At 40.0% G+C, this 17,623-nt stretch overlaps 1 protein-coding gene across 10 annotated transcripts in view; it reads left to right on the top strand.

Moving 5' to 3' along the window:
• SEPTIN11 (septin 11) overlaps window positions 1-11,212 on the top strand; it is a 91,659-nt gene extending 80,447 nt beyond the window's left edge. For 3 of the 10 annotated variants that reach the window (XM_082463863.1, XM_082463855.1, XM_082463856.1), the window contains 2 exons: window positions 1,923-2,110; window positions 7,917-9,786. In XM_082463863.1, the coding sequence (XP_082319989.1) occupies window positions 1,923-2,110; window positions 7,917-7,941 (213 nt within the window). In that variant the 3' untranslated portion in view covers window positions 7,942-9,786. Of the gene's footprint in view, window positions 1-1,922; window positions 2,111-5,575; window positions 9,787-10,121; window positions 10,721-10,778 lie in introns of those variants that run through there. The other 7 variants (XR_014264273.1, XM_082463859.1, XM_082463857.1 and 4 more) reach the window with 7 other exon arrangements.
• The last annotated feature ends 6,411 nt before the right edge of the window (window positions 11,213-17,623 follow it).

The following is a 17,623-nucleotide window of genomic DNA, read 5'->3' as shown; positions in this document are numbered from 1 at the left end:
GACTCTAGTTCTCCACGCCCAGCCCAGGGTAGCTGCATCCTAGAGGTTCCCATGGACTCCTTTTTTATTTCTAAAGAAGTGTTTATTGATTATTTGAGTTTTATTTTGAGAAGTTTCTTGAAACACAAAGTATAGTTTTTGGTGTATCACTTTTGATATGGAACAAAGTTGTTTCTAATAATTAAGCACACAGACACACAAATTATCACTTTAAAATATTTTAAGCACACAAAATCTGCCTAAAACTGCAGAGATGAATGTATATTTCATTATAATGCACCCATTATTTAAATTAAACCAAGAACTTAATTTAGTTGCCATTAGATGAATGAAGTGTGGAAACTTTTAAGGTCACTTGATTAAATGCATCCTTTTTACTTATATTTGTTTCTTATATGTAATACCCTAAATACACGGCTAAACGTGTGCATAGAATATTATAAAATGAAATAACAATGAATATTTTCAGATGTACAGATTATTTCACATTATAATGAGTAGTAATTTGATCTCATTTTAAGTAATATTTTCATTATAGTAAGTTACAGTTTTAGCAGAGTTCAGAATTAAAAAGTCAATTCTCTTCAGATTTTAAAATGACCCAATTAATTCTTTAGCTGATATAGCTCAATGAATATTACTCATTTTACCCTGTTAAAAGATAAACTGAGGGACTTCCCTGGCGGTCCAGTGGTTAAGAATCCACGCTTCCACTGCAGGGGGCACGGGTTCGATCCCTGATCATGGAACTAAGATCCCACATGCTGTGCAGCGTGGCCAAAAATTAAAAAAAAAAAAAAAAAGATAAACTGAGGCACATTAAAATTTATAAGAGTTTATCTGAGCAAACATCAATTGGAATCAGGCCCCATGGATTTCTGCTGTAACAGTCACCCCAACGAGAGAGAGCAAGAAATAGGTTTGCCTTTGATGCTAGATAATAAGAAACTTAGAGGTTATTTAAATAGGTAAGTACTCACCCTAGTTTTGCTGCAGAGAAAGGAAAGTTGAGCCTTATTTGCTGTTGGCTTTAAGTATCAAGTTGAATGCTAGGTAAAAATTCTAGAATTATCTAAATAGTAAGGATTTTCCCCTCCCTCCCAGTTTTTTTTTAAATGTAAATTTATTTATTTATTTATTTATTTATGTCTGGGTTGGGTCTTTGTTGCTGCGCGCGGGCTTTCTCTAGTTGCGGCGAGCGGGGGCTACTCTTCGTTGCAGTGCACAGGCTTCTCATTGCGTTGGCTTCTCTTGTTGCAGAGCACGGGCTCTAGAGTGCAGGCTCAGTAATTGTGGTGTACGGGCTTAGTTCCTCCGCCGCATGTGGGATCTTCCCGGACCAGGGCTCGAACCTGTGTCCCCTGCATTGGCAGGCGGATTCTTAACCACTGTGCCACCAGGGAAGCCCCCTTCCATTTTTTGTTTCTGCATTGTGATAATTTTCTAAATGCAGTTTGTCAAGGGCCAGAAATTTCTCCACATACTCTTCTTATTTGAATAGTATGGATACACATATCTGTAGTCACTGTGTAAGTCTCTAAGTAAATATAGATTATACTTCTCAAAAAAGGACCAGAAGTAAAGAACTTTTCTTACCACTAGGGTGAGTTTCTTATTAGGACCATGGATAATTTTTATTTTCTTCTTTATGCTTTTTACAATGAACACGTATTTTATTATCAGAAAAAGTGCACAGAGACTCCCCTTAGTGCTAAGCGATCCAAGTTTCAACAGTGTGTAGGGCCCCAAGGGATGCTTTTCACCACCTCGGCCTGGCTCAGCCCCAGACGGTACCTCACTCGTGTAACTAAAGCACGGGCAGCGGCACACGTACGTTCTGCTTCTGAACGGATCCAGGTAACCTTACGCCAGTAAGCGTCCCATTCCCTCCACCAAGCTTGTCTGCCTCCTCTTCTCTCCAGCTCCACGAGAAGTTCGACCTCCTAAAGCGGACACACCAAGAAGAGAAGAAGAAAGTGGAAGACAAGAAGAAGGAACTGGAGGAGGAGGTGAACAATTTCCAGAAGAAGAAGGCGGCAGCTCAGTTGCTACAGTCCCAGGCCCAGCAGTCTGGGGCCCAGCAAACCAAGAAAGACAAGGATAAGAAAAAGTAAGCGGGTGTCACCCCCACGCAGCGGGGCCCTCTAACAATTTATTCCTCTTGCATGTCTCTACTTTTCCCATTTACAGACTGGAAACTGGTCTATTACCAGAAAGATAAAAGCAAGAATTTTCTCTACAGTGCAGGGGAGACGACAAAGGTTTTTAAAGTATTTCTAAAGGGTACACAGACACTAAGTTATAAAACTTGACCACACGATCCAGCCATCAGGACTGGAGTAACCTGTCGTCTCCAGTAGCATCTTCTGCAGCAACACTAGGACTCTTGAGAAGACAGGGCATTTCTCTTCACTACTCTCTGGAGACAATCCTCACGGCTCTTGATAAAGAGCATCCTAAAACTATGATTGTTAGAATTATTTTTCTATTCTCTGTTGTAAGGCTTAAGAAGCCAGTCATTGAAAGTCTCGTTCTCAAAAATGAAAGATTTGGAAGAACTACTAGTGGCCACTAGTTTTCCCTCTAAATTCCACAAGATGATGAATCGTTTTATTGTGAAAATGGGATCAAAATGCCCGTTAAGACACCTCCACCAATTCTCAAGACACACCTGTACCCACACAAAATTTTTTTTAAATATGGCCTTGATTTAAGGTGCCAAAGGGTCAGATTCTGCTTTTGAGTTGTCACTTCCTATGATACTCCAATAGCAGTGGCCTGAATCCAGTAGGAGATTTGGGCCTTCCTGAAATTCTGCTGTGATTTGAAGCTTTACAGCAAATCACCTGAAAGACTAGGGGGTGGCACTTTATGACAATTACTATTGGTTTGACAGTAAGCACAGTGGTCAATAAGATGCCTTTGAAGAAAACCTTAGTGGTAGCTGGGTGGTGAGCCCATGGATGCCACCCTGCTTTGTCTGTTTAAGGTGTGGTCCTCTGAGGGTGTGTTTCAGGATTCTTGCTCTTCATCCTTAGATGCTAAGGTTCTAGGGCAAAGGCTGACAACTAAGTAAACAATAAAAATGTTGGTACTGGAGTAGGCAAAGAATTACATTCTTAGACATATATGGCAGACAGGATTGAGCCTGCACAGTAATCGAGTCCTATCCCGGGGGAGTGAGCTCGGTAGTGGTGTTCACTTAATCTGAGTGAACGTGCAGACTTGTCCCCGAGGAATCTTGTTACGTTTCCTGTGGTAGAAACCAAAATGCACAGAGAAAGTTTGAAATTCTACTTCGCAGACCTTGACTTTCCAAGCTCTGAGCCAGCAGGAAATGTATGAAGAGAGCAGGGGAGCAAGCAGATTTTCTAAGCAATAGAAAGTAGTTGGTGTAGGTGAGCTGTGATTTGAATGGGGTTGGTACAGACCCACGTGGTCAAAGGACTCCAGGGGCCGAAAATTATGCTGGATTAATTCTGAGAGTAACAACTGCCTAGATTATAATCCAGTTCAAGAAAGCACTTTGTAGCTACACATGTTGGGAGAGCATCGGTCACTAATGGTGACGTTCCCCATGCAGATTCAGAGATGAGTGACTCTTCCAGGGAAGACAAAACGAAAGCCATTTGGCATCATTCCCTTGTTGATCCAAACTAACCCAGGATAAAAATAGGTGGTGTGTGTGTGTGTGTGTGTGTGTGTGTGTGTGTGTGTGTGTGTGTGTACACATCTATAGGCATGAATGAAACAGGAAAAAGCTGCTGACTCACGGTTTAGGAAACCCAAAGTCGAGTTTTTCTTACCCTGAAGCACTAAAGTGCGTAAAGGTACATGTTTTAGAACTTAAAATGTTTATAGAAGACCAGCAGTGTTCCAAGGATATTTCATGTATACTGCATGTGCCTTTAAGCAATAAAAATTCCGAGAGCTGACCAGTACTGTGCCTCCATTTTAAAAAGTATCTAATCACAGACTTCTCCGTGCAAGGAGGTTTTTCTTGTCCTATAGAACGTTTTAGGTTATTTTCTTCCCAGCCTTGGGCCTTAGCAGTGTATAATGCTTTTCAAGTTTATGTGAAGTGTGTGCGAATTCTATTTTAGCCTTATTTATACATTCTCATTTATTATTAATGGAATTAGACTTAATTTGGTGAGCAATAGTCACCAGATTTTGTGCTTGACAAGGGCACGTACTTTTCGGTAACTTCTAGGTTCTTAAGCTTTTCCACACTTTCCCATTTGAACAGTGAAAGCAGTTGCCAGTTGGAGGCCTGAAGTGTCAAAGTTAAAAAAAAAAAAAAAAAAATCACTTCCCTTGCTGCCAGTGGAGAGTTTTGGTTAGAGAGGACCACAGACAGACAGTAATCAGGGTAACCAGAACAGTACTTGGAAAATAAATGGGAGGCTCTTTCCTCCTCGTGTAGCTGGAGGAGAGGCTGGAGTCACCACACTTGCCGCTTAGGAGCTGCTCCAGGGGGGAGAATTTAAAAAGAGATGCGTATTTATTCACCTGCCATGCTTCCACCTCAGAGCTTCACTTCGTTTTTCTAATAGTTTTAAATTCCGTTTTTTCTATTCTAATGACACGCTCCCTCTTTAACGTAGGTAAGGCTTTGTACTTCTCCTTGACCTGTTAGTGGCATGAGAGCATGTAACATTTCCTAAGATTACAGACAAGGTAGAACTAACCCTGGCACTGCCATTAGCTGGACCCCCGCCTCCTGCCATCTCTGGCCACCAAGTCACTTTCCTTGTTTGCGGCTACACCTCAGTGGTGGGGGTGCCCGAGGGTAAGCTGTTCAGTAGTTGTTCAGTGTTCATCTTTTCTAAAAACTTTGCACAGTTGCCAGCCAGCAGTTTGCTGGTTAAGATGCAACCATTCCAAAAAGAAAGTTTTAAAAATCTATCATTTTAAAACTGTACCTGACATCTGATGACTATAGTTTACACAATCATCCACTCATCTTTTCTTTTTTAAAAGAATATTTTGATTCTTCCTAAGGAATGAAGTTCCATATTTTGGACTTGCCTCAAATTAGACATGTAAATCTTGGACTTGGCATTGCTTTGTACCTAGGAGGGGGAAGGCTCCGGGCATTGCTTTAGCTGTAACCATATGATTGTCCTTTTTTTTTTCCCTCCCAAGTAGATTAATAGCATGTCCTCCATCCACTATATTCCAATCCCCAAGTTACTTGTTGAAAGACATTTATTGTATATTCAGTACCGACGTGATGCCCAAATGTAATAGAGAATGGTTTTGTGTTATTTGAGAAGAAAGTCAAACAGCAAATCCTTTCACTAGAACATGTAGTGGTTTCAAGAAGTCACTCATGAATTCTGAATTACCTGCAAATGGAAACTAACCACGTGTTCTTTAATTCAGTATTAAAATTTTGCTTTTGCTTGTCATGTAGAATAGCTTACTCAAATTTTTGGTTTTAATTTCTGTCAATTCCATAATCATTGCATGAGCATTCACCATCACCGAATGCTGGTGCTGGCGCTCCTAATTTTCCTTCTTTTAATTTATTATTATTTCTAACTTTTTTGTTTTGTTTTTTAACTTGCAGTGCAAGCTTCACATAAAGCCTGGCAAGCCAAGGATGGTCCGCATTCACCTGCTTTTGCAGTAATATTGTATCTCTGCCATCTGTGTCCTTTTATTTTGTTTTATTTTTATTTTTTTCCCTTTCCCAGACACCATATAACTATTAACTCATTTTGCTGAATGTTGTTCGGTGGTGGAAAATGATAGAACAAGGGGATAACAGCAAAAGCTATGTGCAGCCGGACTTTGTTTCTGGAAAGCAAATGATTTGCCTTTTATGCCTGTTCAGAGTGGCAGCAGGAAGCATGCCTGTTCTGTTACTTTTATGTTGCTTTGGACCAAGGGAAGGAGGCTAAATTGCTACATGTACGTCTGACAGGAAAACTTTTCACCGCCTCAGCAGCTGACTATAAACCTGAATAGCCATGACCACTTGCTCTTCTTGATTATTCGTCTCCATGACGTGAAAGGCCCTGAACTCCCTTTGTCTCTTCTTCACACCTGCCCCGAACCAAGGTAGCTTTGTATGTAGGCAGAACGGTGGGTAAGCTTTACCTGACTTTTACCCTTGCGTGGATTTTTTTTATTACTATAATAACATTATTTGGCCTGGGTTGTGGGTCTGTTCAGACTGACTGTCTCCTCTTATGGCTTTAAAAATGTGTCTGAACCCCTGTGTCTCAAATCCTGGCCAAGTGGGGTTGTAACAAGAAAATGATGAGTCTTTTCCCTTGTGTCAGGGCAACCTTGGCGCTCTCACAGATAGCCCTCTCCAAGGCTGGATCAGACAACCTCGTTTAGCAGAAGGATCTTTTACTAAGGATGATGGGCTTTCCACAACCTGCTTACTACTTACTTACAAGATCCAGTCTTTTCATAAACACACCTAAGTCTGCTCTCAGTAGGCTGAGAGAGGAGGGCCTAATGACTGATTCCAGGATATCGAGTGCTTCTAATAACAGTCTTCAATAATTATGAGGAGAAATTTTCCAGAAATATTTAAAATAGAAAAATCTGTTATAAACTGTATCATCTGCAGCACAAGTTTGAGGGGGCCTTGTCAACTTAAGGTAGAAATGGGAAGGAACATAATATAAACCCACAAGTCAAGAAAGCAGAAATTCAGCTTCACATCCAGTTTCCTTGCATAGTCTCTTTTTGATATTTGCAGTAAAGGCATGAAGGAATAGAACGGCTGGTCTTTCAAATCCAGTTGTCTTGAAGGAATTTCCTCACCTTTTCCTTCACCAAGACTAGCTCTACCTGCTCTTTGCGTTTAAGGCCCAGTGCCCCATCAACAAGGGTTAGGACTTAACCATATGGCAGGACATAGACTACATGCCAAATTTGTATGGAAAAGGGCATATCTAATCTCTTTTCTGTACTTTTCCTTTTTGAGGCTTATCCTTTCATTTCCTTGATTTTTTCCCCTCTAATAACAAGATACTCGCAGCTTTCTAACTCCGTAGTCTCCTGTTTCTTACTTGAAAGAATAACATTTCTCATGAACCTGATACTTCACCTCTGCATTTTCCTTTTGGCCTTCACTAGTCATACATTAATCAAATAGGATAGAATACACACACACTTACACACACTTTTTTTTTTTTTTTAATTAATAAGTCTCTAGTTGATTCCAATGAAGACTTTTTTTCCCTTCTTTTTATCCTCAACCACACTATTATGGGACAGAAGGAATGGTCGTCCATGAACTGATTTAGGCGTAATTAGGCAAAGTAAGAGATCAGTTTCATGGAAGCCGAAACTAAGCTGGGATAGAAACTGCAAACCAGAAGCAGCAATAGTGGTATAAAGACAGGCTCAGGAGCTACTGGACCAATGTTTTTGTTTTTGCTTTTGCTTTTTTAATGATTCTAGTCTGAAGCTGGCTATTAGGCGGCATGCTGATTCTAACCATGGGCTGAGTTTGCTCAGATGCTGTGCACCAGCAGAAGCTTGAATACTTTTGTTGTATGCTTGTTCCAGCCATTGCTTGTGTGAGCATTTTCGTGCCTTGTAACAGGAAATACACTTCTAAATTCTAAAAATGCATCACTTTAAAATTTTCATTTTACGTGCATCACTAAAGCCTTTTTAAAGTGAGCCTAGCCACGAAAGGCATCCAGCTGACTTTTTGATTCCAAGATTGTTGATTGATTGGATTGATTTTTTTTTTCCCATTAAATTTTTCACAGAAAAATAAATCATATGGGGAGTCAGGGAATAAAAAGTCAAAGAAAACATATAAAAGCTTTTTTAAAAAATGCATTGCTTCTGAACTTTTTTCTGCCCCTGCTCCCTGGCCCTATTTGGTTTGTTATTGCTGCCCTCTCTTCTTTCTGTATCTGTGCCTTTTTTCACAGTAGTCCTTGGCTCTGCACGGAATAAATGATACCCTCAAATCTAATTGGATGTGCTTTCGCCTTTGCATGTAAGTACGGCAGTAAGAAACCTTTGAGACCTTTTTGACTTTTTAAAATTAGAGAAACAAATGGGATAGGTGGATTTTTTTATTTCCCTGGAGGGGGGTAGGGAGGTATTGGTTTGAGTATCCTTTGTTTTTTTTAAAAAACAAACAAAAAACCTAAATATATTTAAAATGGCTCACATTTATATCTTTTTCCCAAGAAACACAGAGATTTGACTTTTCCTTAATATCAGTGTGCAAGTCAGAAATTACTAACCCCAGTCTGTGTTCTACACAGCATTGTGGGTTCATTGGATATTACAGAGGGTCCTTGGTTTTTTTTTTTTTTTTTTTGGTTTTTAGTGTTTCATTTTTTTCTAGGTTTTTTGTTTTGTTTTGGTTTGGTGTTTTTTTGTTTTTTGTTTTTTGACTGCACCACGTGGCTTATGGGATATTAGTTCCCTAACCAGGGATTGAACCCGTGCCCTCGGCAGTGAGAGCGCGAAGTCCTAACCACTGGACTGCCGGGGAATTCCCAGAGGGTCCTTGGTTCTGACTGTGTAAGTAAAGTTAGAATGAGAAACTACTACCTTCCACTAGAGAAAAAGCAAGAGGAACATTTTTTTTTTTTATGCTAGGCTCCCTTTATGATCGCTTAATTTTTGGTGATCTTGGTTTAATGGTCTTTCCCTTGTGCTAACTACTGGCAGGGAATCACCTTTTTTTTTTTGGCCAGCTCTTGCTGGCCTCTCCCCACATCTTTTGTTCAACCATAATGACCATCTTTTTGCTTCTTCTGGACTTTAGATACCCATAACAGTTGTAAGTGCGGTAGGATGTGATGGAAAAGCACTTAGGAGAATTTACTGGCAGTTTAGAGACTATGTTTTCCCAACTTAGGCTCTTTATTAATTGGTCAAGGTTTTGTCCAGAAAGGGCACCTCAACCAGGGGAACATTTAACAAAATGCTGGGCACAGGTTACTCACCTTCCTTCTCTGCTTTGTGATCTCACCAGCAATAACACTTCACATCTTGTGCACCTCAAAGACTCGGTTTCCTCACTTTCTTGACATATCCATAAGTGTTTCATATACAAACTGTTGAATCGGATTTTTCAGCTGTTACCAACCCATGTCATACTGTCTCTGTGTGGTCCTACCAAAACTGTCCATTCAGATCCCTTTGCTTTCCCATTTGCAAGTGTCTGAAGTTGTCAAGTCTCAGCTTCCAGAAGTCTCGGTTCCATTGACAGGATACATATGTGATGACTCTTTAGGGGAAATGATGACGTACAAAGTCTAGATTATATGTAGGTATGAAGGGAATTTTAAAAATAAGTTGAAGATTAAGCTGTGAACAGCATTAGAACTTTGTCTATTTCTTAATTTTAAAATATGCTGATATGCCTTAAACTGTAGTTGTAGATCATTGTCATTTTGCTGTTTGAAAATAACCAATGTGTTTTTAAAACTGTGTGTAATCTACTTTCAGTGTTAATGCAGAATTGTCATATATGTAAACTGCATGTTAGACACTTGTCTTTTTTAAAAAACTAAAATAATTGTATTGATGTGAAGCATATCATTTTTTCAAGTATGAAAGTAATCACTTAGCAAACTTGCTTGGTAATTTGGTGTCTGTTAAGGTAGGAGAGTGGCGGACAGGTAATCTATGCATATATCACTAGTGCCAAGACATAAAGTGGGGGAAAATATATTTTTACCCAAACATTGTGTGCCCTTTTGTGAGTTATTTTTAGTCACTGTTTGATATGCAAATGTACACATGCTTATAATGTTGGATAAAAGAAGTGTAGGGATGAAAGAGTCTCGTGTTTTCCTACCTTGTCTGGACTTCAAATGCTACCATCTGGGCAGCACCAGCTCCTCCAAGATGCTTGCCACGTGATGTCCTGTATGTCATATTACTGTCTCTGCCACCCTTTCTCCCCGACTCTCGTCCCCTTCCACCCTGACTAGCGCCCCACTGCCCCAGCCGAGGCGTCACCCCCCAGCTGGGCTTGAGGAAGTCATCCCTTTACTGACACACTGCTGTTCTTTCACAGTTTGTTGTAGAGAAGCTCCTTTTTTTTTTTTTTTTTTTTTAAGCCTTTTAAGAATCAAATTTGAATCTGAACCTTTCTTTTTTCTCTTCTGTAGCTTCTTCTTTATGTAACCATCCTGTTGACAAGCCCTACTCTCTCCTAATGGACATAGAGCATTAGAAGAGCAGGAGCTGTCTGTTCACACGTGTTGGGGAAGAGTTACCTCATTTCCACCATCGCCTCCTATTCTTTTAAAGTCTGGGTCAAATATTGCACTGCTGTTTGTATTTGTCAATGTCTGTTTACAAACCACTGCCCATAGTGGTTACTTAAGTGACTTATCACCACCAAAAACAGTAATACCTAATACTACTACTTAAAAGGAAATTGAGTGAAACAGAGAACTTGGGCCAAAACCCAAGGTAGCCCTGTGTTGGGATCCTCTTGCTTAGCTGTCATGTTCTTGAAGCTGCTGACCCAAGAACTCACGGGCTGAAGACAGCATGGACCCTAATCTGAGGGTCCACAGACTTGATCTCTTGTTAACAGCAGACCTCTGTCCCATGAGTGACATTCTGAACGGCCCTATCAGGACCCTCAACCGTCAATCAGGTCATAAGATCGGGGCAACAATTTTCCTTCCTTTTGTTAGCTTTATGGGTTGTTTTGAAGTTTGGGATTTTTTTTCTAAACATTTGATATTGCATGAACAAAGATGGCTGCATTTTTTTAATTTGGAGTGTTCTATTGATACAATGTTTTTATTTTTCAGCTGACCGTCTGCCTCTTGAGAGAGAGAAGTGGGCATCCTTCCTTTAAATTCAGGAACCATTGTTGTTTTATTTGACTCTTTTTCTGTTACCTGCACCCCTTATTTAAGTTTTTGGGGTTTGGGATTCTGTTTTGGAAAAAAAATTTTTTTCCTACTTAGCCAGTTCTGTTTTATGTATTGGTTATTCAAACTTAGTTTTGGTATCAAAATTATGCCAATTTTAAGCTCAAGGGGAAATTTAAATGAAGTTTAAGTCACAGAATTCTGTTTAAGATGCTCTCCTCATCTCAGATACAACAACAACAACAAAATCCTGTGCTGTCACTGGGATTTTGACCTACAAGTCTTAATCATGTTTAAAATGTGCCAGTGTTAGGTAGATGACTTTTCTGCCTCTAGGACTCAATTTATATTTAAAGGTACCTTAAAATAACTTTCTGGCCCATCCCTGCCTTTTTATTTATTGCGAAGCTCTTCTTTACCTTGTGTCCAGAGTTTTTGTGTCCTGGACCATGGAAACAAACCCCTGACAAGTACATATCCTGTCCCAGACAACAACAACGTTAACTTAACGCTGGTTCTGATCAGGTGGCTTACTCTACTGTGTCTGGAAAAAAAAAAAAAATCTGCTGGAAATCACTTTAAATATACCCACATGCAAACACACACACGTCTGCCAGTTGAGTCTGTGAGTTCTAATGCTGACTCGTTTGTGACAGGCTATTTTATTAGCAGCCACCTCTTAGGTGCAGTTTTTGTAGTCAAGGTACAATTTTCTAATTCATTTCTATTTTAAGGCATGAACACACATTTTAAGTTACCTTTTCATTTCATTACTTGTCAATAGTCTGCTTATTTCCATCATTTTTTAGCCCCATAGTAGGTGGATATTGGTGGCGTGAATTGCATTTGGTAAAGATCTTAGGAGTGTTCCCTTGTATTTAAGAATGGTAACATATGCTTCTGTTGAAAGGTGAAATGATGAAGCAACAGTCCCTGCTTCTTGAATCATTTGATTCTAGGGAAGAGGTTATTTAGACCAATTGGAGGAGCTTGCTGGCAAGGGGCCTTCTTTACTTAGAAAGACACTATTATTAAATGCAATAAAATCAGGTTCATCTGAGCCATTAAATGATTAAAATATAAGAGTCAAGAGCCATCCCCTCCATACTACAGTGTAATCTGTAAGGATAGAAATCTGCTAATGATGTGACCGCTGGTTTGGGGGTAGATGGTGGGTATCAACTCCTTAACTGATGCTACAGCATGACATACTGTCAGTTTTTTTAAGTTAAACACAAACGTCCTATTGTGTGAAACCACTGTGATTACTAAGTACAACAATTGGATTTATTTTTAAACTCCTTTTAATATTTTAATATCAACTTTACCCTATCACTCATATTTTAAAAGTAAATTCTGCATCAGATTGTAAAGACATTTTTTGGGCAATATTTAAAAAGCAAATTAGGCAGTATTTTTTTGTTTAAGTAGAGAAATGTGTAATCTATTTCTGCTATTCCCCTTTTAGTCTTCAGGTTGGAGGAAGTGTAATGGTAATCATCTTAATGGGAGGGGCGAGGGAACTGGCTATTACACGCAGGTTGGCCTCTGTTCAGTTATCTAGGGAAAGTGGATAACAGACACCTATCCTCCATTGATTTGGCATTTTACTTAAGGTGGTTCCTTTTCTCAAGTGTTGATAAAACTGGTAGGTTCTCAGGTTCTCTTGGCTGACCAACTAAGAGATACGAATGATAAAAACTACTCGCTTATCCCAAGCTAGATTGTTGAAAAGCAGGGAGAACTGAGCCATCTGAACCTATTTCTATTGGTGATAGGCTTTTTATTTTTCATACAGTCTTTAAAAAAAAAAAAACCTTACTTGACTTCAGATACAGACTCGGCCTTATTGCTGAAAAGTGTAGTCTAGATGGTCTACTTGAGATAGGCACAGCACATGTATAAAGGAGAGACCTGATCTGAATTAGTATGTGCTGAGCTGGGTCAGATAAAATTAGGTCATCTTCCCAATAGGCTTGACCATACTTTTCCCCATCAACTGTACCTAAACGTCCTTCTTAGTTATTTTGGTTATTTTTCTGCCTATCATTGTCCCGGCTTATGGGTAAAAGTTCTGGACATCTGAAAAACTAAGTACATAATTTTCACTGTATTTAAATGACATTTCTATGCAAAACCTTTTGCTTTGCAGATGACTGTCATCTTTCCACCCTGGAGACTGACAGTGTTGGCAATGTGGCTCATTTTGAAGATCCTGGTACTTGAATCCTTAAGACCATGGTATTTAGTCCTTGAGACTGATACCATCTGGCTTTCAGATCAGTCTCTAGCAAACAACTGGCACCCTCAGGGCTGGTGTAGAGGTTGAATGTGTTAGTCTAAAAAGACTAATTGCGAGCCTCGGTATCTGCTCACCTCGCTTTCCAACCTTCCTATTCTGACAGGTAGCTGTTTACAAATGAGATCTTTTGGTTGTTAGTGGAACATCGTGGGAGGAGGTACAGATGAAGACTTCACATCTGCCTCAAATCAGTTATTTGCATGCTGTGAGTTGAATGGCATTTCAGTCCACTATGGAAACTTCCTTTCAAAATCATGGCACCTAGATCTGAAGAGGCAGAGGCTATTATTACAAGGTTGGTCCCTGTCAAAAAAAAAAACTTGTGTATGGGGGGGAGGGTGCAGAGTAACATTCCACGAAGAACTCTGCTTAACCATGCCTTCTCTGCACAGTGCGTTGAGAATGCTGAAGAGTTGCAGTTCTAGCTCTCCTTGCCCTTTATTTATATCCATCCATCTTTCCCACCCCCCCCCCCGATACTTTTTTTTATTCTATATACTGCACCAGGCCTACATTAGGTACTGTGGATGTAGCCACGCGCTATGAATTGCATGTCTCTCTGCATACCTCAAACACGGCAAATTCTGGGGGTGAACAGAAAAGGTAAGCCCTTTCTATGCTAAATTGTGAGAGATAGTATTCTGAAAAGCAAAACCCACCCCCAATTGCTTTTCAGTGGTTTCTTTCTTAAGGTTGCCCTTCTTTCTGGAGTGTCCTCTTGCTAACAAAATAAGCTGTTTCTGAGAATGAGAAACCAGTTCAATGGGCCTATGCTTTTCTACACTGCCCTACTGTTGTGTAACACAATAAGGTCAACAGTTTTGGCATCTGATCTGCTATGAAGGTTGTACTTCAAGAGTCAAGAGAAATGGAGAGGTTCAGCCTCCTGGAAACTTCAACACTAGAGTTTTGTGCTCTCTTCAGATTTCTCTATCTGATAAGACGTTCTTGGTTACCTCTCATGACACCTTTTCAATAATCAAGAGATGGCACAGGGAGAGTTATATCTGTGTGCTACACGTTGGTCTTGCATCATAAAAACCACTGCAGATGGTCCCTGACTTAAGATGGTTTGACTTACAATTTTTTGATTTTATGATGGTGTGAAAGTGATATACATTGAGTAGAAACCATATTTCTGAATTTGGATCTTTTCCTGGGCTAGCAATATGCAGTTTGGATGCTCATTTTGCTGGGCAGTGGCAGCGAGCTGCAGCTCCCAGTCAGCCAATGCAATCACAAGGGTAAACAACTGACACACTTAGAACCATTGTTTTTCAATTCAGTATTCAATAAATTCCATAGAATATTCAATACTTTATTATAGAACAGACTTTGTGTTAAATGATTTTGCCCAACTGTAGGTTACTGTAAGTGTTCTGAGCACATCTGAGGTAGACTAGGCTAAGCTATGATGTTCAGTAGGTTAGATGCATTAAATGCATTTTCGACTTAAGGATATTTTCAACTTACGATGAGTTTATCGGGATGTAACCGCACTGTAAATAAAGGAAGGTCTGTAAACTCATCAGTATGGTGAGGGAAAGCTTTCATTTTAATTCCTTAATGCAAGCTGTGCTACAAAGCCTGTACTTCATCTTTTCTGTCCTAATGATTGGTCAAATCCAGCTCAAAATGAAAGCAGCAACCTTTTGGGAGTTGGCTATTTTCAAATATTCTCAATCGTATTTCGAAGTTATCTTGCAGGACCAAACAATGAACAGTATTAGGATTTTTTTTTTTAATTTTATTTATTTATTTATTTATGGCTGTGTTGGGTCTTCGTTTCTGTGTGAGGGCTTTCTCTAGTTGTGGCAAGTGGGGGCCACTCTTCATCGCGGTGCGCGGGCCTCTCACTATCGCGGCCTCTCTTGTTGCGGAGCACAGGCTCCAGATGCGCAGGCTCAGTAGTTGTGGCTCACGGGCCTAGTTGCTCCGCGGCACGTGCGATCTTCCCAGACCAGGGCTCGAACCCGTGTCCCCTGCATTGGCAGGCGGATTCTTAATCACTGCGCCACCAGGGAAGCCCAGTATTAGGATTTTTAATTTGTAAAACTTTTTTTTTTTTGGTACGAGACATACTTAGCCACCATCTGTCCCAAACCACGGCAGATATTGCTAATTTCCCTCAGTCCCACATGCACAGGCCTCCTATGGCTTAAGTGATGTGAACTTGTAACTGCAAATGATGCTGATGCATTGCTTAGCAACAAGTGAGTGCTCAACTGCTCTTTCCCACACAGTAAGCCCAGTTTCTCCCTGAAACTTAAAAAGATGTTCTATTTTTCTAAAAGCACCATCTAGTGGCCAAAGCTCAAAACATTATAAATGAGCATAGGAGACATTCTCCTGTTAACACAGTTTAAAGACTAGTTTCAACAATTTTGGAGGCTTCAGAAATAACAACAATTACGTGTTAGACAAAACATCGTATCTCAAAGCTTTATCCTTTATATCTGTAAGTCAGAAATTGAACCCTGTTAAAAATTCTTGTCTATGTGGACAATTCTCTAATCTTCAACCTGCTATGTCCCAGGATGGTTGTGAGGACATCTGGCACAGTATCTTCCCTTTCCAGTTGAAAATGTACAAACTACCTTAAGGATGAAGATAACAAGGCTCCCCATTATGCTTGCTGAGCATCAGTGGCTTTAATCACATTGTGCTGTTTTGGGCAGTAATGCTCAAGGACAACTTACTTTCTTGTTTCAGGAACTCCAAGGAGTGAATTAGAAATCCTGAAAATCTAGGTATGTAAAGAGAATAGAGAGGACATAAATACGTGTTGGTTCTAACAACATAGGAGAAAAGAAATAATAACTTCTTCGGGGGCAGACGCCAATGTCTTAACTCCCTCAAGAGCAGGAATGTAGGCTCAGATTCTCATCAGCGTGGCCAAGTGAGGAGCTATGCTATAGCTTCTTTCAGAGCCAAAGGCATGGCGTCAGGAACATTTCTGACAAATCAGTTATATCAGTCTTTTTAACTGGCATTTGAGAGCACTCTCCTTTCCCAGCCCTCCCCTCCACACTAATGTAAGACATCATCTGCAGAAAATTCAGTTCTCCACAGATAACCAACTTCAACCCTGAAAGACAAGTAATTATTCGGCTACTCCTAGTAAGAGCTTCAAGAGCTAGAGCGTGCACTTTCACTTCTGTTGAATGGAGGATTAGAGAATAACTAATTTCTCCCATCATGTTTATTCCCTTGCCTTTGCAGAGCCTTTGTGGAATAACAGGTTTTCTCACCACCAGGAGGCACCAGGCAATTGTGATCCACAAAGCTCAAGTTTTTCCAAATCTTGGAAGAGAGTAATTGTGCTGTGATGCCAAGATTTAAGACAGGTATCTTGGGACAGGCTAATGAGAATAGTTTCCGGTAAAACAGGATCTAATTTAACAGTAGGAACATTCTTAATGAAAAGTTCCACACTGTTCAAGAATGTTTTGCTTTTTTCTGTCTCAGTCTGTGAGTTCAGGCCCCAGAGAGCCGAAGTTCTCCAAGAGCTCATGGTCGGTCGCTCAGGTCTCTGGGACAGTGGCAGGGAGATGTAACTGAAAGGGTGCTCAGGAGGGGCTGGTCTCCAAAGTACTATCATTTAACTGATCTATGGGTTAAATAAGCTTTGAGGCATGAGACCTAGCAGCAGCCCAACCATTCCAATTCAGTTTCCCATGAAAACAATACTTTTTTCCAAACTGATTTACCATCAGTTTTTGATTAGAAAGCCTCAAGATCAAGAAGTTAAAATATTACTTCTAACTTCTGTACAATCTGTAGCAACTGGACCACAAATGAAATATTCTGATTCTAGACTCAACTTTATCCCTAGCTTTCTACATAACAAAAATGTTCCTCATTTGTTAAGTGGAAGTGGGCAGGGGGTTAAGTAGCATTTATTTTAATGATGAAAATTTGTAGTTGTGGACTTCCTGGAGCTCCCACAATTCAGGAGAATTATTAAGAAACAGAACCAGATGAAGATTAGGATAAGTGGGATTTTTTTATGTGTATCTGCAAAGCCAGCCTCCTGCTGTCTTCACCCCCAAAATAGTTCATTCTTCTATATTCCTTCTCACTCCCTGTACTTACTTACATGTAAGTTTCCCCCTTGATTGGACTATAGCGGGTAGCCAACCCTACCATAAAAGAAAGAATTTAAAAGTCAAATGTTGACCGGAGAATACTCTGGCTCTGCTAAACCAGAACAAAATCAGTGGCTTAAAAATGACAGGTTGTCTAGATACGGGTCTGTGTCTGCCCTCACGGTTCCTTAAGCTAAGAATTTACTGTTTGGAAGGTCACAGTCCACCATGTCAAAACCTAAACTCAGTCACGTTTAAATCCCCCCTTTCTTCATGTTCTATTTTCTGCAAGCATATTAGGATTTTTATCATCTTCCGTAGTTGAAATAGCAGTGCCTAACTAATCAAGAACTTGCACTTCTTCACAAGCAGGAAAAAAAGAGATAAAAAGG

The sequence above is a fragment of the Balaenoptera physalus genome (genome assembly GCF_965194825.1).
Source record: "Balaenoptera physalus genome assembly, chromosome: 5".
NCBI classification, from domain to species: Eukaryota; Metazoa; Chordata; class Mammalia; order Artiodactyla; family Balaenopteridae; genus Balaenoptera; species Balaenoptera physalus.
The sequence above is the reverse complement of the archived record's forward strand: the minus strand, read 5'-3'. Positions and strand labels throughout refer to the sequence as shown.